The 25173-nt window shown below is 34.4% G+C and overlaps 1 protein-coding gene across 3 annotated transcripts in view; it reads right to left on the bottom strand.

The window, feature by feature from the left end:
- Positions 1 to 25173, bottom strand: part of ARHGEF12 (Rho guanine nucleotide exchange factor 12) — a 129292-nt gene that overhangs the window by 51921 nt on the left and 52198 nt on the right. Inside the window, exons 2-6 of one of the 3 annotated variants that reach the window (XM_036887648.2) lie at positions 15779 to 15802; positions 14433 to 14518; positions 12797 to 12853; positions 2407 to 2505; positions 1665 to 1714 (exon numbers count right to left, since the gene is read on the bottom strand). In XM_036887648.2, coding sequence (XP_036743543.2) covers positions 1665 to 1714; positions 2407 to 2505; positions 12797 to 12853; positions 14433 to 14518; positions 15779 to 15802 — 316 coding nt within the window. The remainder of the gene's footprint in view (positions 1 to 1664; positions 1715 to 2406; positions 2506 to 12796; positions 12854 to 14432; positions 14519 to 15778; positions 15803 to 25173) is intronic. The other 2 variants (XM_036887649.2, XM_057490745.1) reach the window with 2 other exon arrangements.

The raw sequence follows: 25173 nt of genomic DNA, 5'->3' as shown, positions 1-25173 counted from the left end.
TACTGAAATTTACTTTTAGTTTTCCAATCATGGCCTAATCTTTATAAAGAAAACTAATTTTCAGATAGGCTAAATGTAGGAAATGTTATCCAAATGTTACTCCACTAAATCAAACAAATTAAGGTAAAGATATCAAAAGTGGATCTAACATGACTTTTTCTGATGCAAGTAATAGCAACTTTTACAAGTTTAAATGTATAGGTGTATAAAATAAAAGTAAAAGTATACCTATCACACCCACCAGAGAGATCACCATTAACCAAGATTTTAATCTTTGAGACAGTAACCCAGCTTACACACACCAGATTCACAAGACACATATACATATACATTATAACTGCCTTTTTTTCTGCAAATACCTTTTTATTGTATTGTAGATATCTTTCAGTATAGGTACACATAGATCTAATCCACTTCTTTTAAAAGTTGCAGATGAAATGTAATTTATTTCTCTAGCCCTCAGTTATGCACATTTAGACTGTTTACAAGTTTTCAATACAATAAAGTAGAAATCAATTTCCCTGTACACATTTATACACATATTTCCCTAGATAAAAGCAAAATTGTTGGACAGAGGTTTTGTACTTTTTTCAAGTATGTAACTTTTGATACATATTTACAAATTTCCATCCAAAGAGATTTTACCTAATTTATACTACAGCAAGCTTATGAGAGTAGCCATTTTACCATATACCAAGTATGTCAAATGTGTATTATCATTCTTAAAAATTTGACACCGAATATATTTACATGTATCATTTTAATCTGTACTTCTTTATTATCCACTAGGTTAGACATATCTTCATTAATATATTATTTACTTCAATTACTTTAGGGAACTGACTTCCTCAAATTGATAACATTCTTTAATAAAATAAATTGCTAACTTCATTTTCAATAAATAAATCAATAGAAAATTGATAAAATTCTTTGCCCATTTTTCTATTAGACTACTCTTTTTCTTAATAACTTAAAAGTTTTCTTTCCAATTAAGGATACTATCCTGTGTAGTGTGTTTCAAAATTTTTTTTCCCGATAGTTCTTTGTAAATATGTTCATGGTGCCTTTTCCTGTATACTAATTTGACTTTAAGTATTCAAATTAACAACTGTCTTAGGAGTAATTACTGACTAATCCATTCTTTCCCTAATGATCAGAATTCAAGGCCTGTTTCTCACTTTCCAGTGTGTTCCACTGATAAGTCTATTCTAGACTAGAGTCAATTGCTTTAAATTAATCCACACCATCTCACATACCCATATACATGACACATTTTTTTCTTGAACTATTATTATACTTTTATACAGTTCATTTGGAATAATCATCAGTTTGACAAGTAACAACACACCTCCCTAACTTTACTAGCATATTTTATGAGAATCTCCTCTAAACAGATTAATTTGGAGAGACATTACTTCTACAAAAGTGAGTTACTCTCCTATCCAAGAACATATATGACTCCATTACTCAAGCTTTGTATTATGCCCTAATTGCCTAAAGAGTAATATTCATTTTAAAATAAATAAAACAAGTTTAATTGTCAAGAAATCTATCATATATAATGGTCCGTTTTTTAAAAAAAATCAAAGTGAAAAAAATCAAAATATGGCTAATACATGCTGTTTTTTAATCTACCATAAATTCCATAACAGTCTTCTCCTTACCTTGATGATTCGGTCACCTGTCTGTACTCCAGCCCGCATGGCTGCTCCATCTATAAGAGAAATTAATAACTTAAAATAGAATTCATTTTCACTCACTGATAATCTTCCTGAAAGAGAGGCAGTGTAAAAAAGTGATTAAAAACATGGGCTGTAAAGTCAAACAGATTCAGGTTCAAATCCTGCCTCTGCCACTCACTAGTTGTGTGACCACTGAATGACATTACGCTATTTTACTCTAAGCCTAAATATCACCTGTAAATATCACCTTTTTGGGCAGAAAATACACCTACCTCAAATTATAGCACCCCACATAAATGAAGTACTCAAAATATAGTAATAGCATTAGAAGTTATTATTATCATCCTTTTGGGAAAAGAATGGATATTTTTGAGCAAATAACCATCTCTTTAATCTGTCTCTATCAAATGTCTCTGGTGCCATGAAGAAATATAATTCCACAAACTTCTGTAAGTGATAATGCATAAAGTATCATGGTCAAGGAGTTATATGATTTCTAAAACTATGTAAGAACTGTATTCTTTCTATAAAGTACAAAGAAAATCAAATCAACTGGGGTCAATTCATGCCTATAACTATGACACTAAAGACAGATCTAGCACAATAGTCCATATACCTACACTGCCTGTGATTAGTTCCTTCTGGACAAGACACATTATTTAAGCATTTCTATTCTTAATCTGTTTGTTCCCAAGTGACAAGACCATTTTTAAAAATGCCTTGCCTTCTTTGACAGACTGCACGAAGACTGGATTGTCCCCACTGACCGTCAGCCCAAATCCATTGTCATCCTTCTGGATGATCACACAACGTTGCACAAGACCTGCACAAGAACCACAGGGTAAAGAGAGAAAGAAAGAAAACAGAGAAAAAGACAGTTATATATCAGTAATGAACTGTATTCTATCTGGAGAAATACAAGGTAGACATGAAACCCATATAAAAAATAAGAGCAATAATCCTCGTAGACAAAACAAACAAGAACATCGCAAAGAGTCATACATGTTGATTTCTCACTAGACAGGCAGAACAGAATTGTTCCAAGATTACAAACAGCAATGGCGAACTGGAAAAGAAAGTATTAGAGAGGAGACACTTAGAAGGAAAGCCCATTCACATTTATACTGTTTATTTGTAACAGAAAATCCTCCCCCACCACCCTGGGTTTTTGGTGTTCTAATTAGTGTTTAAACCCAAGAAAATGAAATGTTTTGGGATATTAGGTGAGGAGTATTCCACGGTAAACTGTAGAGAAGTCCAATCTCATTCTCAGGAATATATACTCAGAAAAACAGACTACACAAAGAAAGGAGGTGCTTGCAGAGCGCCTGCAGCTTGAAAAAGTTCAAAGGGAAGAAAGACCTTGGCTCATAGAAAAAATACAGAGAAAGGACAAAAAAGCAGAAAAGATAAAGAATTTGTAAGCTAAACCACTTCTTTTTCTTTCATATACTTACCTGATTCCTACAGGAAAGTTTGTTTTCCTTCCAGTTAAACAGCAAACAAACATTGTCAGGGCAAGGGAAGAGAAGGAGGACCACAACCAAAGGATCAGGATGCCCCACACTAGAACCCTGATTAGTACCCAGGGCTGTTTATCAGAGATCTAGATCTGAAGGTCCTGAACTCTGTGTTAGGCAAAGATTTAATACTTTAAGCTTTGCAGAATCTAAGTATTTCACTAAAATTCAATATATAAAACATGTAAAAGAGCACAAGTATAATGATGATTAGAAAATATAAACTTCTTCAAAACAAAGATTTTTATACAAAGAGCCATGACCTTTTCAGTAAGTTTGACTTACAAAACAAAGGATATGTTAAAGGCTGCATATTAATGTATATGCATAAATATGTATGTGTGTGTATGCATATATATTTCTTGCTGATATTTAAATGTCATAAGTATGTGACCCTACTACAGATGAAACACTAGAATAACTGGATCCCAGTATGGAAAACACAAACCCTGAACCTTAACTCATAACTCTACACAAAGATTAGAGCAAATATTGGACCTAAATAAAACAGCTAAAACTTTTCATAAGAAAACACAGGAGAAAATCTTCAAGACCACTGGGTAGGATGCAAAATGCACTAACCATAAACAAAAAAAATGAAAAAATGGTAAACTGGACTCAAAATTTAAAATATCTGTTCTCCTGAAGACTGATAAGAAAATGAAAAAAAAAAGCCACAGAGTAGGAGACAATATTCACAATATAAACATCTGATAAAAGACTTGTAAACAAATTGTATTTTTAAGAAACTCTACAATTCAATAATGGAAGACACATTTTAAAAGGCACAAAAAATCTAAATAAACATGTCACAAAGAAAGAGACACCAATGGCCAATAAGCACATGCAAAGGTGTTCAACTTCTGCAGTCACCAGGAAAATACAAGTTAAAACCACAGTGAGGTACCACTACACACTAACTAAAATGGCTAAAAATAAAAAGATAATACCAAGTGTTAACATGGATGTGGAGCAACTAGAACTCTCATATGTGGTGGTGGGAGTTAAAATGGTACAAACATTTTGGAAAACAGTTTGGGAATTTATTACAAAGACAAGCATACATTTACATATGACCCAGCCATTTCATTCCCAAGAGAAATGAAAACTCATGTCCACAAAAAGATTAGTACACAAATGTTCACAGTAGTTTCGTTCCTAACAGTCCAAACAGAAACAACTCAAATGCCCACCAACAGATGAATGGATGAACAAACTGTGGCATATCTATTATAATAAAATACTACTTACCGATTTTAAAAAAGGAATTATTCATACATGCAACAAACATGGATTTATCATAAAAACATGCTAAGCAAAAGAAGGCTGCTACAAAAGAGAGTACAGTACATACTATATGACTCCTATATAGAACAAGTGAAACTAAACTATAGTAATAAAAAGCAGATCAGTGGTTGCCTAGGGGTGGAGTGCAGAGGAGGGGTGAGAATGACTGCAAAGAGACATGAAGGAATTTTGCGAGGTGATGGCAAGGTTTTGTATCTCAACTAAGGTAATGGTTATGTGAGTATATCCATTTGTCAAAAGTTATTGAAATGTACACTTAAAACAAATGCATCTTATTTTATGTACATTGTACCTCAAGAACGTTGATTTTCAACATTTAAAAAAATTGTTAACTCTCGATTCTAGAGATCACCAACTGAACAGCACTTGAGTTCACATATTCACTACTCCCACAAAACAGTAAATTGTAACGGGAGCAGAAGATTGTTAACCCACCATAACTTAACCTTTTTCTTTTGCTTAATGTTGTTTCCTTCACGTAGTTAGGAAAAACTATAAATAGAAGAGCATAAACACATAAAATCAAGGGAAAAGGCATTCTTTATAAATTTCTAGTACACAGTATAATAAATATAAGACTCAGAGAACCTCAAAATAAAAGGCAATGATTTATAAGAATCCTTTAAAATCCATGCTTGTTTTCAGAAAATAGACATCTAATAACCTCCTTTACAGTTATTTGAAATTCCAAAATAAATTAGACATTGGCTTTAAAATAAAAATCAAGACAAATGCAACACTGAAAAGATGTTTTTCATAATATATCCATCCCTCCCAATTCTCCCACCCATCTCCCAAGAGCTGAAAAGCAGGGAATTAAGTTTCTAATATTGGTGCTTGCTTAAGCAACCTTTTCTCAGGTCTCTGTAGAGAACAGGGTGCTTGTAAAGAATGAAGGAGAGGAGTAGTAAGGGGTGAGAGTGCTGTGTTAATGTACTCCACTTGAATATGATGTACATAAAGTACTTAGCTCAGTGTTAACTAATTTTATTATGATTGGGGTAGGCTGCCTTGGATTTTCCTGCTCAGAAATATATTACTCATCTATCCACACCATCAATTCAAAACACTTTTGTGTTAACAAACTCTTATCACTAATGCAAATACTCCTTAAAAGAATGAATCCTTGTTTATGTCTTTGTCTAAATTTTGTTTTGTGCTAACAAATTAGCATATTAATTTTGGACGAGGAAGGAAAGAAAGAAGGGACATTTTACAAGGCAGGCTCCCTGTGACAGGTAACTTCAGAAGATGAGAGACAGCCAAGAAGACCTCAAGAACAAATCTTCCTCCTGCATGTTTTCCCTAGATACCCAGACTGGGCTAAGAACCCCCTTAAGGATTCCTGCCGCACTCTCTACTTACTCTCATAGTACCCGTATTGCTCATAATTGACTCACATTTGTTTTTATCCTCTCATCAGATTACATGCTCCAAGAGTTCAGGGTCTCTATCTTGTTTACAATCTTATCTTGGTACCTGTCTTATGTTCTGACACAGAGGAAATTTTTAGAAATTGCTAATGAAGTACTGAAAATTGGAAAAGAAGGACTCTAGAGATGGATGGAAGCTCAGAAAAGGAGGTGATCAAAGAGAGAGAGAAAAAAATACCACCACACACAGTCAATTTTAACAAATGTCCTAGGGTCCCAACAGACTGTTAAGGGTTGAGTAAATGTATCAGGATTACCTGGGAATACTGCAATATGTTTTCTCCAGTTCAAAACTGTTCAGCCTGATAACTTTCCCTTTTAATTCTGCTTCAAAAGGAGTGGACAAGCAACAAAGGACAGAGAGGAAAAAGAGAAAGAGCTGTGTGTGCATCCTGTTCACCTCTCTCCTCTTCCCAACCCCACATTGTCTGTTTATTATTATTATTCTATCTGCTGATGTGGAATTTGATGTATTTTAACATATAAAAATTACTAGACCAATAAAATGGAAAACATACTTCACATATACAGCCAATTCAGAATCTATAGAATTCAAATTAGTATTATTCTGTCCTTTAAAGCTGTGCCATCTGCATAAACTTTAGATTTGGGGTCATAATTTACTGAAAACTAGTCTTGTCACACCATTCAAAATTCAGAAATACTCAGATGGTTAGATCTATCATTGTCCTTCCCATTCAAAAACCAAACAGAATGCTTTCCTTTTCTCTTGAAAGGAATGTTCTACTTGCTGTAGACCAAAAGTCATTTTAACCCACAAGAGGATGCATTCCACCCTTGACACTGAAATCACCAATACTGATGAAATAATCATATCTTTGAAATGTTCTTTTTGACAAAAAAAAACCAAATACTTCTTTGTTTTAGCAAATTTGTACTAAGCACCTGTTATTTAACACTGCAATCTGTAGGTGTTGGAAGAAATACAAAACACCTAGACGTCTTTGCTCTCAAAGGACTTAAAATCTGGGTGAAAGGACAATAGAAAAACAAACAGGGAAACAAGGCCGTCTCACTAAGAGTAAGAATGAGAGTATGGTATGGATAACAGGCCATACGTGTGATAAAAGAAGGGAAAGATAAAAGTGGAGTTCTATCTCCAAAACAGCCATTTTCAAATTTCATTTAAAAACAACCCACAAAAACCTTCCATCATTGTACTTTTTCTGTTTTTTACAAATACATATAGTCCATGGTTTGATTTTCCTCATTTCCTAAATCCCTTATTGTCTTGTATAGTGTTCATTAGTTGTAATTACCCCACAAGTGTGTTTAACTCTGACCATGAGTTTTTATAAGGTTGTAAAATCTCTTTAATAAGAACTTTACCCAAGCACTTGGTATGAAGACAGGCAGAGTGTTCAACAGATAAGAAATGATAAAGCTTAAAATTTGATAATGATAAGGCTTGACACTTCGTCACAGCAATATTTCTTCATTCTTATTGTTCTTAGTGCCATATGAAGATGTTTTTCATAACTATTTTTAAAATGTATATGGAATATTGGTAAACAAATGTATATCTCCATTCTTGTACTTACCATAATGTATTACAATTCTTTCTTTTGTACTAGACTGTGAAGTTTTAGAAAGCAGGTCTTCTATGGTATCCCTATCCGTTACCATAGTGCCTGGAACGGAATACTCGATGGATACTGACTAAGCAAATTTGAATTTATTTTACACAAAGAAAATTTCAAATCATACTTCATCACTTTTTAAGGAAAAGTAAAATGATAGCCCTGAAAACTACATAATACTTCTATAAGGACATAAATCTTCTGCCTTGGCTAAATTGTAACTAAAATAATTTGATTTCCCATCTACCCTAAAATAACTCCTCTAGTTACAAATAAATTTTTGTCTTTATTTCCTGTCCTTTAAGGCTTATTTATGATAGTCCACCTGGAAGCTGATAACAGATATACTCCATATCATCAGCGAAGTAGAGATGTTCTATTAAAGTTATGTTGTACTACACTTTCCTAAATTTTCTCTATAACAAAGGACATTTTTCTGTTCCTAAAAATGTGGTACTTGAACCAATATAACAAGATTGTACTCAAAAGGTAATTACCAATGATTACATTTTGAAAGTGAAAAAAATTAGGTCTTTGTAATGCTTTGGAGTGGGGAGGAGAAGTCATAAAAAGGTATTGTGAAAACGGTGAGGAAGTCCTCTCAGGTGTCACTGCAACACATTCCTGGGAAAAGGCAACAACTACAGTGCCAGCAGCAAGTCAATGAAAGCGGAGTGTTAAATACGTAAGGAAAATGCTAACTCCACTCTGCATTTACTTGAGTGAAAGCACATCAGTCTTTCTTTACCTTTGATTTTACTACATGACCGAACTTTTCTAAGTCTCACCTCTTAAGAATTTAGCTTCAGGAAAGGGTGTGGAGAAAGACGATGTGCAACCTTGTAAAAACAGCTCATTTTTAAACTGCTGCCAGACTTACATGTTTTATGAGTAAGACCTCAGATAATCCTTGGATTAAGAAGCTTTTTGATTCTAAAGGCACAAAGCTGCCAACAAGAGGAGCCTTAAGTTCCAAGTATGCTGATTTCATTCTTTTAGACAATTAACAGCAATAAGCCTGTTTTCTAAGTTATATTTTCTTCTGCATTAAAATTTATCAGAAGACAAGAAAAATCCAATGAAGATGAGTCAACATTTTTATTCCATCAATTCTCTTTACTAAAACTCTTCATCCCAATTTCAACAATCACTCATTTAAAACTCACTTAATGAGTGCCTCCAGGGTGTCAGGCATTAATGGGAGATGCAAAGATGAATATAAATAAAAATAACCCAATACAATGCAGGATGTCAAAGTTCTGACAACAGAAGCTAGGAAAATCTAGGAAAGCCCTGTGCAGGAAGCAGTATTTAAACTGGACTTGAAGGCTGGGGGAGGATTCTAACAGGGAATTACAGGAGGTAAACCATTCTAGATGAAGGGGATGACATGAGCCAAGAAAGAATATCAAGCATATTTGGGAAATGAACATTTGGAGGAGAGTTTGGTACCTTTAGGTAAATCATGTAGATTAACGTATAATGATAAACTGAAAAAAAATTACAGCATATATTAATGACTATTTGTACTTTCCTAGCAAGTGAATGACCAAATCTTTAGTAATGTTAATCTGACAGAATATAGGACAATGGAGAAAAGGAAGTGAATCAATGTGAAACAGAAGTGAAAGACAGCTGTGAGTCTATTAAAATAGTCCTATAACATGATGAACAGCTGAACAAAGCAGTGGGGACAGAACCAACAAGTGAGGAATGAAAAACAATGGGATATGGCATCAATGCGACCTGGCAAGTAGTTGACTACAGAGGACAAGGGAAAGGGAGAAGTCAAAGGTAATTTTAAGAAAATAAGACCAGGTGAATGGAATGACAGTGCCATTTAAAGAGTCAAGGAAATCAAGGGGAAGATTTTCTAGCCATAGGGAACAATGATGATTTTCAGATTGGTCATTGGGAATTTGAAGGATAGTCAGAGTGAAAGCATTGCACCGTGAAAACTGTAGGACTGGAAATAGGGAGACAGATCAGGGACAGAAACGTGGGTCATGCCTATTTGTAAGAAGGGCAGAGCAATCAAGTAAAGAAAAGAGAAAACAATTACAAGGATAAAAAAACAGGTTAATGCATTATTATAGAAACCAAAGAGAGGACATCAGTATTGTCAATGGCTCAGAGGGAAGGTGACAACTATAAGTTCATAGATTTGTCAAGTAGGATATTTTGATTCACCTTCCAGATAGTAAGTGTTCAGAAGTCAGATTTCAAGAGTGAATGATTTATGAGGACATAGAAGGTTCATGTTGTAGAATACCCTTTCCAAGACTGAAGAAGAAAGCAGAATAATTATGGGAATAAGAATAAAAAAAAAACTTTTCTTTTTTATAGATATGAGAACCTGAATATGAGCAAGATATGATTTTTAAAAACATACCACTCTGCTGCATCCAAACCAGGGTATTTCAAATACAGTTTGCTTCTGTTATTTACTGATGTTTGTGCCCCAACCCCTCCCCGGCCACCAAAATTCATTTGTTGAGCCCTAACCCCTAAAGTGATCGTACTGGAGGTGAGGACTTTGGGAGGTAATTAGGGTTAGATGCGGTCATGAGGGTGGGGCCCCAGGAGGAGATCAGTAGCCTTATAAGAAAAGACACCAGAGGCCTTGTCACCCGCCCACCCCCACCCGGCCTTCATGCCCCCTCCATCCCCACCCACCACAACGTGGCTGTACCAAGGAAAAGCCCAATGAGGACAAAACAAGAAGGTGGCCATCTGCAAGCCAGAAGAGCTCCCACCAGAACCCAGCCGTGCTGGCACCCTGATCTCAGACTTTCAGACTCAGAAAAAAAATTCTCTGTGGGTTAAACTAACCAGCCCTGGCAGAGTAAGACAGCTTCAAAAGATATGGCTTATTTTCTGGTACAAAATACAACCAGCTGGAATCTCTTCAAGAAATCAAGACAGAAATTAGGAAGAAGCTACACAGTCTAAGTCAAATTCCCTTACTAAATCTCTCATATCCCATAAAACCCCACAAAATTTCTCCATTACATTAGTGAGAAAAACAGAAAATTAAGTATCTTTAAAACTGCAAATCAGAAAATAGATCTGAACATGATCAAAAGGCACAGAGGGAAAAATAAGGAGAAATGGAATAAACACTGACCTACGGCAGCACCAGGCAGAAACTTAAGAAATGAATATAAAACAAACACTTGGTTTCCTTTTAAAATGAGCAAAGTAAATCTATCTCACAAAATAGCTCTAAAAATGGCTGAGAGCTTAATACAAATAATTTGTCAGTGAATAACTAGCATTTGTTTTGAGTATCCCACTAATTAATTTTACCCCAGGAAAAGACAATGTATAATCTCAAAAGTTAGAAGTGGATTTGTTAATACAGTAATGTCACCAGTATTTCCTAGCTTTCTTTGACTCTAGACACACTAACTGCACAAAGTCTGAAGAAGTCTATTCACACAGGTGATAAAATATTTGTAATGTCAAAGAGATTTAAGTTAGCGTGCTAACTCTGTTCTGATCAACTCATCCCTTAAGTGCTTTTTGAGGACTCATGGAGTAGTTCCTTCTAAAAAAGGCATTTCAAGGGTTCTCAAGAAACAAACACACAAAGAAGCCACACCTTCCTTCCCCATTACCACTTAAAATGTTTTTATTGCTAGCAAGCCAATGGCATGTCTGAACTAGTGTTAATATTCCTGTCACTGGAATATTAACACCCAAATCAAATAGCAAGTCTTTGCACACATACCTAATCACCTGATTACCCAAAGCAAAGAATAAGTTTTTGCAAACATAACACAGATCTAGGAGAATGGTGGGGAGATGAAGTACTACACTGCAGTGGCTACTGGAAAAGAATGGAGCCATGAAGAGCGTATTCACATTCCTAAGGAAACACTAAACCAAAGAGAGCTCTCTGTACAGAACAGAAGACAGAGTCTTGAGAAATTCAGAAGCTATTTATTACTTATGTGTTGTCAAATACTTTGGAGGGAAGGAAAAGCATAAATTTGACATACCATACAGCATAATATACATTTCCCGTTGAAACACTATAAAAGGTGTAACTATATGGAAAAAGCATTGGTCACAAACACCCATGCAAAGAACTATGTGTGTCTATCTTACACACAGGCATTAACTGGTTTATAAACAAACACTGAGTCTTCATAATGTACAAAAGTATCTGATATTATGGGTTCAAGTGTCAGGAGATATAAATTATAGTGTCTTAAAAGGGAGGGAGGGGCATTTTCCTAGTTTCTTTACCTTTCATGTATCTCAAACTAGGCAACAACTGCACCTGGGCAGACTTCCACTTGATAGACTTTTGGTTCTATTGGAGAAGACCTGGTTTTCCTTTGAGGCCAAATTTGGAATCTTCTTAAAAAGAAGTAATTTATTAGTCTTTCAGAGATTATTTTAAAAGTCTTGGTTCTAGGAGATGTGCTTCTACTATTCACTTTTCTCAAAAAACTAATTAGATACCAAAACAAGGAAATAGAGCAGGTAAAACTATGCAAAGGAAAAGGAAAAATATGTATGAACTTCACAAACATGATTTACTTTATCTTTGGAAGACAGGGCACATTCTGGAAATATTAGTGTTTCGATAATCTGTTGCAAAAATTGAACATTGAGGTTAAATATTTAAAAGGTGCCATTTTGAAATGTTCCCATTCAGAATAAGCTTCAGGAAAACTTATAAAAGATAAAGACGAATCCTTCAAGCTACAAAAGTAAAATACTTGAGGAATTTGTGCTCTTGTGGTTAGATTATACAAGCTCAGCATTTCCAGAAAATGAGGCAATTAAAAAGTAAAATAAAAATTCCAAAGAACTGGTAACACATCTAAATCACACCACTACTATACTCAGAGGAAAAGGCAGGTGGCATAAAATTCTACATGATCCAAACTGCAAAGAGGACATGGAAAGAAGATGCCAAGACCTCAAAGCCCATCCATGTTATTTCAAGGAACCTGATCCACACATATTAGAGATAATCACTTTCCTAACGTAAACCAGATCAAAGAGAAGGTTGGTAACGTGGCCTATTCTTACTCTACAATGTTAGTTTCTAGCAACCTTAGGTTTCCACATGACAGCCACATTAAAACCCAGGCTCCCTTTCCCTGCAGCGGATCATGCCATGCAGAGCAGACACAAGGAAGGCTGCAGTTATTAAGGGAAAACAAAAAAGAAAGAAAGAAACAGCATGAAGCAAGCTCCCCGGGTGCAAGGCTGAATTGGCTCCATCAGCTTACCATATATCTCGGATCTACTCTCCTCTGAACTAGACTTTGTCTTCTTGGAGGAGCTATCTGCACGAGAGCGGGAGAAAAGGAGAGAGATATAGAAAATATGGAGACCAATGTAAGGGGAAAAATTCATGGGGGAAAAAAGAATGAATCATCATCAAGTTAAATCGTGCAAACACAGTTTGAATATCACAGGTGACAGCACTTAGAATAGTCACGAACAGCACAGGTAATGACATATATTGAAGATTTTTTTTTTGAAGAAAAGACAGCACAATAAAAATATGTTCAAACAAAACAACACATGAATAGTCTACAAAATATATCATCTGACAACTGTAAAGATGACAACTGAAAGCTGTAATAATTGCATTAGAAAACACTGCATATCATTTTGCTCTGTCTGTCTTTGGAGATGGGACATTACAGATGAACAACACAGGATAAGTCAACCTAACAAGATTATACTGCTTTTATGAACATAGGACAGAAACTTGTGACCCTCATCAGTAAAACAATAACAAATCATAATATAAATGAAAACTTCTGAGCCCCATGTCAAAGTCAGGTGTCTGAAATACAGGTATCTTTTCACAGAGATCCAGATGTACGTATTACACACTCCCACCAAAACCTCCTAAACTGATGACTAGGATTTCATTTTTATCTACTACCCAAGATGCAGGCAAATTATTAGCTATCCAACTTCCTAGTCTTTCCTTCCTAGATAATATTTATAGTATTTTTTCAAAATAAAAGAGTGGTTTATACTAAAAGTATGAAGCATCTTAAATAAATACAAAAAAACTATTAAAAATTAAAATTTTTATACTTAAATGAAAATGTCTAAAAAATAGATACATTATATTTACATATCTGAGACCTTAGCATTTACTAACTTTATCTTTGTCAGAGGAACCAATATATGCACAAGTAGACACATATCAGTTTCAAATGACAAAAGCAAAATTACCAAGTAATTATTATAAATCAAGTACTGAGTGAGTTTACAAGGAGAAAGCAAAGCCTGTTTTACAAAAGAGTTCAATAAAAACATGTAAAATTAAGGATATAAATAGTCAAAAGTCGACTAACGTGAAAACTCCAGGAAAGATCAACACTACTGAGGTTGAAAGACTCTTGAGTTCAGAATATGTTTTGACTGAAGAAAAAGGGATCTCTATTTATTTGCTTACTCTCAGATGAGATGATCATTAATTTTTGAAACTGTATTTCATCCAATACTCCAATTTACCATGATCACGCCTTAAGTTTTAAATGACTATAAAAATCTGTGATTGCTATAGCCTTGATTTTATGAGAGACCACTGTTTATACTTATGATTTATCTTAATACTAAGTCATTGGTTTGACCAAAACCTCCAATTATGACATAATAATCAGTTGTATTATCATTTAAAAATGTAATACACTCTACAATTATGCTTCCATAGTGGAATCCATAGTGTTGAATGTTAAATATGCTTGCATTGCTCGAATGCAAAGGTTTTATGTTACATCATTGAAGAGTCCTAAACAGATCAAATAGCTATTCCTGGGTGTTTCCAGTAGGTATGTTGCCTAAGCTATATTATTCTGAACTTCACTACTCTCAATATTCTTTGGGAGAACAGTATTTTACCTGTGGGATCAAAATCATGTGATGCACTGCGCTCAACTTTCTGCTTCTTATCTGTTGGTGACTCTCGGTTCAAAATACTTCCATGCCTAAATTAAATCAAAGCAATCAAATATTACTACATGCAAGTCACTAGAATAAAAACTTAACTTAGAAATCCCAAGTGTGTCTTACAAAAAGAAACCAAGAAATCAGCTTACTTTACACAGTCTCACAAGCTCTCTTTATTTTTCAAAAACTTCTAAAATTCAGTCTATGCTATGTGTAAAAAAGAGTCTATTTACTTAGTTACAAAAAGTGCTTAAAAATAATCAAAGTAGTATTTAGTATTAAAGTTTATTTTATTCTTAAAAATAACTGTTTAAATTCTTTTCATAGTTTTCATAGGTTACTATTATTTCCATTTAACAGATAAGAAAACAGTACCTAAAAGTAATTAAACACATTCCCCAATCCTATATATACTATCATCAAGTTCAAAATCACTGTGTAAACAGAGCATAGATAAAAAAAAAAAAATCTTAGGCAAGTCTCACTTAAAGCCTGCCTATAATTTCAGCCATAGAAATTTTAGCCAGGACCAGGTGACATTAGAATTATTATTTTCCTTAGAACTTACCTAATTAAAATGATTAGAAAAGGGCTGGGCAGTAAGACCGTAACTATAATGCATACACCTCTAATTAAATGAAATGCCAAAATTAGCATTGGCCTACACTTTCAATAAAAATGATACAAGTATTAGAATAATAAGAAATGACATATAACCTACATTTTAAGTAATACTTATGACAATTAAGATGAGAGAGATGTTCAAGAACCAGTACTGAGGAAGAGGCATTTAATCCCGAGAAATGAGTAAACATGGCGATATGGATATAGGCATAGACAATATTTGAACATTTTGAATCTTTTTCCTTTACCATTTTAAAATAATCAAGAGTGATCTAGTTTGCCAAAGTTCATTAACTAAAGGCAGTTATAGTTACCCAAGTGATAAAACACATCAAAAACTGGCAATCCATTTACACTCCCCAAGCTCTTCACAACTGAAAACAGTCACAATAGATTTTAAAATTAAATCTCTTCATAGGGAGTGACCTTAAGTACCAATTTAAACAAACTTTTTAAATGTTTGTAATAAAAACACTGAAAATGTTATCAAAACAATATCATCTTCCAGAGAAAAATGCAACCCATTACATTTTATATTTGTAAAACATTTTGAAATTTTAAACTACTTAAAATCCACGTTTTCAAAAACCATAAAAATCCACCATAATTTCAAAGGAATGCTTCTAATTAAAATTTTAGCTAAACATGTAAGTAGTTGCAACTCAACAACTTACCTTATAGGTTTTTTGAGGGGAAACCTGAAACAAAAAGGGAAAAAAAAATAGATGTGGTTATTTCACTTGTTACTAGATGTATTCATTCAACTAAACCAGAATAAGGGATTTAAATCCTACCCCACTTTCCTAAAGCAAAATTCAACAAATAGGTGGAGTAAGTAAGAGAATCTTAACTATGTTGCTAAATCTTAAATTGTAGGTGTTTTTTACCATCAGCCGTCCCTGAGTATGGGCTCTCTTTTTAAAAACCCAAACAAGAGGAGCAACAGTTAAATTTACTGAGGGGCTTACTAGATGCTAAGCACTATTCTTAACTGTTTGCATGTATTATCTCATTTAATCCTAAAATAGAACTATGAAAATATTATTTCCATTTCACAGATTTTTTAAAATTGAGGCAGAGAGAAATATTTCATTCTTAAAGTATTATATATTAAGTTTCCTAGCAAGGAAAGTTGCTTCCTGACCATCACGTCTCTCTTCCCCCAAAATATCTGGGTGATTGATGCTATACTGATCTGTGTCTCATCTTTGATCATGATCAAATAATTGATCTTCAATTATTTGTGTTTAGATTTAATAACACAAATCTAGAAAAAATTACCATTGGAGTACTACCAGTTACTAAAAATATGTTCCAGAAGTAGAAAACAAAGGGCACTTTTTTTTCTTTCAGCTCTGTATGCTGTAAGAGCCACAGCATTTCCTCCCAGTAGTTTTTTTTTTTTTTTTAAAGAAATATTACTGGAGGCTTCTTGGTAAGAATTTGCTGTTATACATAAATGTTAACCTAGGTCTTAAGGAGTCTTTTCAAATTTCCTCCTATTTCTCTTTTCATTTCTGTCCTTTTTAGAAATTATCTCAACCTATGGCATCTTATATAATGATTATTTAATCTATGTAATAAGAATAGGATTAAGAATATCAGTAAAATTGGGTTTTTAAAAAAAGGTTATTAGTAAGGATATAAATAAATATAAAACAATGATACTTGAATGACTATTGTATTTGGCATGGAGGTAGTTTAGTTTAAAAAAACCTCTAAAGTACAAGTTTAATTACAGTTTCCTTTAACCCCTCTATAAATCAAAATTGATCCAAAGAAAAAGACAAAGAATCAAACAACTTCTCTGATAAGTGACAACATGTTACCTTATAACAAGGTTAAGAACAACAAAGAAAAGGGGTTCCGGGATATGAGGACACTGCCCTAGACAATATACTGATTACCAAACATTACCAAATCTTCAGAAGTAAGAGTTCCTAAGTAATCCATCCTGACTTCTTTTTTGGCAGGGGAGGCTAATGGAATGGGAATGTTTTTTAATTTACAGATGAATATAAAAGTTGACAAGAAAAGAATTCCCAACTAAGTTTCTGCAGAAGATAATATCTGCAGTTAGCAACCTCGGCTACCCTCCCTGCCTGATAGACTTCCCCAAAATACCTATGCCAAACAATACTGCTTGCATCAGGGAGAGCCCAGGGAGATTCTGGTAAAGAATCCTGGACATTTCCAGACTACTGATTGTAAGCCAGCTTCCTGAGCTATTTTCTCTCTCAAGAGAATAGAAAAGGAGGGGAAATAGGGGACAAAATGGAATGAAAAGATGAAGAACAAGGACCACCCTACAGCATAACTTCGTATAATCTTGTCACCACATTCATAAAGTACAAAAAAAACCTTTCTGAAACAAAATGTTTAAATCACAATGTTTTTTCTCCAATTACTATTTTCCACACATAGGCCTACACCAGACTGATAACAATTCTGGTATAGAAAATCCTGTATTTTCCAGCCCCTGTCCGTTATACAGTCCAATCATAAAATCACGACAACCTCCTTTGGTTAGGTATTTCTGAAGGCCAGCTCTATCTGAACACTGACATAATGTTAGATGTGTTTAACCTAGCTGCATCTGGCTTTTGAAAATATACTGATGACTTGGTTGGACAGTTAGCCAACAATGAACATGTTAGTGCATATTTATATATGTGTGTATGTATTTTTCTAGATATAAGACAAAATCAAAGCACCAATATAAAGAACCATAATAAATGGGTTATCAGGAATTTGAGCCATTGAGGAAAGGTGACTACATGTCCTTACTTTTGATTAGCTTTACTAAGTATAACTTACATGCCAGAAATCCTAACCAAAGGCCTTAGGGGTCACAATACACTTACAAATTCTACTCAGGATGTCCTTGCCTTGTTAGTTCTGAGCTCTAATATTAAAGCCCTAGGTAGCAATATATAGAGGCCTCCCCAATATGTTATTTCACAGCACAGATGTGATTTGGTAATTAAGTAACCCTAACCCGATAAATAATACATCCTGGAGTAAAACTTACATTTTCAGCTATGTTTAACTATTCTACAATATATCTACACATAAAAATTTTGTAGTTGGGACATCCCTTTAAGAGTGTTAAACATTATTTCTTCTGGATAAAAAATTTGCAAAGGACTGTCCAAGTTTTGTGTGATCACGTATTTACTTATAATAAATAGCCTACCAGAAATCACATTTTTCTTTTACTGATTTTGCTGAGGAAACAGCTAGCCTTTTTTTTTTTTATCACATTCAAACATTAATTCCTACCTTTTGTGTCCTCCAAAGGGTTAGATAATTTTTCCTTGGGTTTAGTTATGATGAGGAATTTGGGAGTCTAGATGGTTCCTAATGAGGGATGACTGAAATGAAGGGGAGGAAGTTAAGTAAATTTTGCCTATGTTGGATACTGGTCAAGCTTTCATTAGCAAATAGTGTTAGCTACTAAGTTTAGAATTTTAAAAAATTCCATTGTAAGATACATCCTGATTTTAGCAATGTTAAAATGCAGGGGGGAAACCCTGTGCACCCTGGAATTAATTAAATATAGCACTATTTTAATGGAATCCACTCCAGTGAAAAGAGTTACTAGACAAAGAACTGTAAAATAGATAAGACAATTTTAAGGCTTAACCCTCATAAAATGATGATAAACATCAGTGTGAAAATTATTCTATTCCAATATTGTTACAGTCAATGAAAATTACATGTGATCTCAAGGCCTTGAGGCATAGACTCCTGAGAAAAAACGTAACTAGGGTCATATTCTACTTGCACAGTTTTGGAAGTGCTTGAACTTGGGCAAGTTACTTAATCTCTCTAAGCATCATATGTAAAATAGTGATGATACTAGTACCTACCTCACAAATTTGTTTTGATGATTGAATTAGAAAATGGGAAGCATTGCTCAGCACACAGTAACAACTTAATTGTTATTAGCTATTAGGAAGAACAAAAATAAAATCTGAACTTCAGAGGTGTAACATGAAATTAAATAGAAAAGAAAAAAAAATACTAACAATATTCAAATAGGTTTTTAGCTCAGTACAATCCACAGAAATGCCTAATTCAAAGCAAGGGACAAAACCATAGATTTAACTCACCAAGTTGTAATATATAAAATTAACATAGATACTCAAGTTAACAAACTTTCCAGATGCTACAGGGCATCTGTAGAAAAATCATCAGGTTACAATCAAAACTTTTAAATTTCCCGGCAAGAAGGATCAGTGATCTTTTTCTTAACCTAGTAAAATTGTGTTGACAATACCTGCTACTTAGCAAAAAAGTCCATTGTTTCCTCATCTCCTTAGAAATACCAAGAATGATTAAAGCATTAATCTGGAGATATTAGGTCTTAATCTTAATAACCTGGAGATAATCAAGGTTTTCATTTATCTATTTCTACAAAATAATTCAAATAGTCTGAAGCATAACACAAAACTGAAATTACTCCAGTGTGAAGATGAACCAGCTAGCTCTAGTACTATATCATTTTTCACAAAAAAACAAAACAGCTAAAAAGGCATTTGTCTGTGATACATAAGCACCCTTAAGTATAGGGATTTAGAACATGGTGCTGACTTCAGCTAAACTGTTAATTCAATCTTCAGATCTCTGGACAGTAAGATTCATAGGACCAAAGGTAGTAATGACCACTACCATTCTCCTCTCTCCAAAAAACAACCAGTCATAAATCCTTTCACCATCTACAATTTATAAATGATCTAGCTTAGAGCCACTGAAAGAACTAAAAATTAAGGAACTAGTCCCCAAAAAGGGTCTGAACACTACCACTGAATTTTTTTGTAAGCACGGAGATCAAAAGCATGAAAACCTGTTAACAGAGCTGGCAATAAAAATTAGTTATATCAGAAAGGCTCTAAAGCAGAAACTACAGCTGACTGAATGTCTCATGGAGAATTTTTCATGGTGTTATTAGTTTTAAACCTCTAGACCTTGCAAAACAAACCACAAAATGACAAGGACCAAGGAGCTGAGTTCTCATATAAAATCCAAAAATGATTCACTAGAATGCAATGTAAGATCTCAAATTAACTTCTTAAATATAGTTTAGTATATACTGCCACCTTGACTGAAGAATTAAACACATGACAGATCCTTAGGAAATGTCTCTTCTTTCCTGGACACACTTTGGCAAATCAAATAGTATAGTAAATTCTAAATTATTTTAATTCCCTCTGCCAGAGCTATCACAAATTGCATACTGGCTATTTTCGAACTTGGAAAAGTAGTTCACAGTTAAAATAACAGCTTATTAAAGACTTATTTCCTTATTGACAATCTGGAACATGATCACTTTTGTGAATATTTCCTGTAAGTTTTCTAAATAACTTTCCTTTGAGATCATGAGTATCACTATTGACTTATAGAATATCTTTTTAGACTTTCAACTGTTAGTTTCAAGAATTGCTAGAAAAAAATATGAGACCCTCAAACTACTTAAGTATCCTCATCACATTCAACATCATCAAACCATCAAATCCATGCTTACAAAGGAGATATTAACATCAATAAACAAATATAAGCAATAAGCTGGACTCTACAGAATAACCTCATTTCATAAAATCAGGACAATGCATGATTTCACCTGGTAGAGACTTAAACCTTTATCTTGTTTCAAAATTCTCTATTTCAGGATATGTTTGGAGGTGGTTCAAGATGGTGGTATAAAAAGATCCTGAACTCTCCTCCATGGATATAATAAATCTATAGCTGCATATGGAATAATTTCCTCTGAAGAAGTTCTGAAATGATGAACGCTAGATGAACAGTGCCTCAACAAGAAAGGATAAAGGGCCACACTGAGATGGGTAGGAGAGGCAGAGACATGCTCTTGCCAAAACCCCACCCCAGGTACAGTGACCCACAATTAGGAAGGATCTCAAAAATGTGGAACTTTTCCATGAGCAGCAGGAGGTTTGTGCCCCATATCAGGCACCCAACCCTTGGGTTCTTCAGCAGGCAGATGAGCCCCCAAAACATAAAAGGAATGGGGATTACATCCAGGAAAACCACAGAACAGTAGGGAATAGAGAACCCATTCTTAAAGGGCTCACAGGCAGACTCATTCCTCTAAGACCCAGAGGAAAAGCAGCAGTTTGAAAAGGTCCTATGTGAAGGAAAACTACCTCCTAATCTGAAAGCAACTCCAGAGAGGCAGGAACCTACTGGGAATCTCTCCTGGAATGGAAGCACTGGTGGGTGCCATTTTCACAATCATAGTCTACCTTGGTAATGCTGGCCTGGCAGGTGCCATTTTGGCAATCTACCTCCAAACTTCTAGAGCAGGTAGGTGTGCCCTACGCCCCCCTGCATCACAGCCATGGCACAGCCAGGTGAGTGCCTTGTCCCCCAACCCCACACTGTAGCTGCAGCCCAGCATAGCTGGCAGGCATGTGCAGCACACATAAGGGACATCCCTTAAGCACATGACTCTGGTGGCCAAGGGGAAATGTGCTTCTGAGCCCCATAGGTCATCTCCTACTCAAGGCCACTCCTTCAAGACTGGGAGAGGGAGTTGTTTCACCTAATACACAGAAACAGACACAGAGCATCAAGCAAATGAGGAGATAGAGGAATATGTTCCAAATGAAAGAAAAAGACATCTCTGAAGAAAACCTTAATGAAACAGAGATAAGATAATCTAACTGAGAAACAATTCAAAGTAATGCTCATAAAAATGTTCACCAAACTAAGAAAGAGGAGAATGAACACAGTGAGAACTTCAACAGAGGGACAGAAAATATAAGAACATGACACACAGAAGCCACAGAGCTGAAGAATACAAGAATTAAACTGAAAAATACACTAGAGGAGCTCAACAGCAGGCTGGATGAAGCAGAATGGATCAGAGAGCCGGAAAGACAGAGCAACAGAACTCACCCAGGTAAGTAGCAAAAAGGAAAAGGGAAGCAAAAAGTGAAGATACCTTAAGGGACCTATAGTACAACATTAGAGGAATAACATCTTCATTACAGGGACCCCAGAAAGAGAGAGAGAGAAGGGGACAGAACACTTATTTGAAGAAATAATAGCTGAAAACTTCCCTAATCTGGGGAAGAAAACAGACATCCAGGTTTGGAAGCCCAGGTTCCAAATAAGACAAACACAGAACGATCCATATGAAGACACATTAAAATGTCAAAAGTTAAAGATAAACAGAGTCTTAAAAGCAGTAACAGAAAAAAGCAACTCTGTAGGTATAAAGGAAGCCCTGTAAGCCTATCAGCAGACTTCAGCAGACACTTTGCAAGCCAGGAAGAGTAGCATGACACACTCAAAGTACTGAAAGGAAAAAACTCCCAACCATGAATAGTCTGTCATTCAGAACAGGAGGAGAGACAGGGTTCAGAGAAGCAAAAGCTAAAGGAGTCATCACCACTAAACTGTCCTTACAAGAAACACCGAAAGGACTTCTTTAAGCTGAAAATAAATGGTACTAATTAATGAGAAGAAAACATACAAAAGTAAAAATTTCACTGGAAAAGGTAAATATATAGTAAAGGTAATGGATTAATCACTTATAAAAGCAGTATGAGGTCAGGGGGAAGGGGAGGGGGACTAGTGAACCACAGTGATGTACATTTGGCAAAATTTTAAAAAAGAAAAAAAGCAGTATGAAGTCAAAAGACAAAAATAGTAAAATTAACTAAAATTTTAATAATTAGTTGAGGGATACATAAAAGAAAAATGTGACTGTGACAAAAAACAAAAAAAATGGGTGGGGGGAGTAAAAATGTAGTTTTGGAATGTATACAAGGTTTAGTTGCTATCAAAATAGATTGTTATATACATAGGATGTAATATGTGAACCTCACAGTAACCACAAAGCAAACACTTATTGTAAATACACAGACGAAAATAAGAAAGGAATCTAAACATACCACTAAACAAAATTACCAAACAAGAGAGAAAGGGAAGCAACAGAGAGGAACTACAAAAACAGCCAGAAAACAACCAACAAAATGGCAGTAAGTACATACCTGTGATAGTTACTTTAAATGTAAATAGGCTAAATTCTTGCCTATAAGACTCATTTCATAAGCAAATAGACATATACGCTGAAAGTGAAGGGATGGAAAAAGATATTCCATGCAAATGTAAATAAAAAGAAAGCTGGTATAGCTATACTCAGACAAAATAGACTTTAAAACAAAGACTGTAATAAAAGACAAAGGACAATACATAATGACAAAGGAGGCAATCCAGCAATAAAAGGTAACAGTTATACATGCACCCAATAGAAGAGCACCAAAATATATAAAGCAAGTATTAACAGACCTATGGTGAAAAATTGACAATGACTCAATAATCATAGGGGACTCCAGCACTCTGCTTACATCAATATATCAGCCAGACAGAAAATCAATAAAGAAACATTGGCCTTAAACAATACACTAGACCAGATGGACTTTAATAGATATATAGAAAACATTACATCCCAAAGCAGCATAATTACATTCTTCTTAAGTGCGCATGGATCATTCCCCAGGATAGTTCACATTAGGCCAAAAAACAAGCCTCAATAAATTCAAGAAGATCAAAATCACACCAAGCATCTTTTTTTATCACAATGGTATGAAACTAGAAATCAATTACAAGAAGAAAACTGGAAAAAGACACAAAAATGTGGAGATTAAACATGCTACTGAACAACCAGTGAGACATCAAAGAAATCAAAGGAGAAATAAACCTAAAGACAAATGAAAAAAATATGACATACCAAGATCTATGGGAGGCAGCAAAAGCGGTTATAAGAGGGAAGTTCATAGCAATAAAGGCTTACCTCAAGGAACAAGACATTACTTGTGAAAAATAGGAAAAATAAGAAAGGAAGAAAAAAAGTGTTTTTAATCTGGGATGTGCATGTTTCCCAACAGGATTTTGCATAAAATACATTAACAGTAAATGTTCAAATTTTGTAAACTTAAGTGAGAACTGTTCAGAATTTATTAGGACAAGCTGCTTTCTGCAAATTTCCCAAAAGATACAATTGTGCTTCTGAGAAAGTAAAAATTCTTAGTTTTTACCTTTTGCATTCAGGTGTCATTGAGACCAGCTCCAGCATTAATCTGAGCTTGAGTACTTTATTAAAATGTAAAATTAAATATAAAATATGTCAAGTAACATTTTCTATGATACAAAAAATTTTCTTACATATCACTTTATCTCATATGCATATTTGCTTTTTGCACAATTTATTACAGCAAAACTCTACAGCATCCATAAAAACAGCATCTGTAGCAAGGAATACAAATTCAGTAAGAAAACAAATTAAAATGGACTTATCTTAAATGTTCTTAAACATTTCTTACCAAGTGCCAAGACAAAGGAATAGGAACCTTTTTTATTCTAAAATCTTAGGAGTAAAACAACCGAAGTATACTAAGGTCCAAATCACAAAGTATTATTCATGACATCCAATTACCTTCGGGTATTGTACTTGATATGCAACCATTCCTTGAAAACAAAGAAAGCTAATCACCACCATTTCTATACCACAAAGCTAAATAGACAAGGACTTGCCCCCAAATCACAGTACAGGGAATCAGAAAAATATAAGCTTAGTTCCCATATACTCTAAAAATGTTCACAATTTCCTTGAACTAAAGTAACAAAAGTCTATTTCTTGTGAAGAAATAAAAACTTCACATACTTTCCAGAAAGAATTCTAAAGGAATAAGGCTTGAGCACATTCCATGTTTTCCACTTGCAATTTTTTAAATTATGTAAGAAATATATTATGGGTAAATATTTTCATTACACATCCTTAAATTTAAGTAAGTCATAGCCCCAGCTCATGAAATATTTCTATACATAAAATTTAGAGGCTATATGAATATAAAATACAAGCAAAGATAATAACACTACTAAAAAACTAATCATGCCCATCATCATTACAATAAAGTCTATTTAACACACCTTCCACATCCATAAAAGCGTTTTTTTCCCTAAGGAAATTCTGTTTCATTAAAAAACTTTTACTGGCTATGTGTATAATGAATGCTCTAATAACATTTTTGGTTTTAAACCA

The sequence above is a fragment of the Manis pentadactyla genome, chromosome 13, assembly GCF_030020395.1.
Source record: "Manis pentadactyla isolate mManPen7 chromosome 13, mManPen7.hap1, whole genome shotgun sequence".
In the NCBI taxonomy this organism is placed as follows: Eukaryota; Metazoa; Chordata; class Mammalia; order Pholidota; family Manidae; genus Manis; species Manis pentadactyla.
Note: the sequence above shows the minus strand (reverse complement) of the source record. Positions and strands in the feature narration are given on the sequence as shown.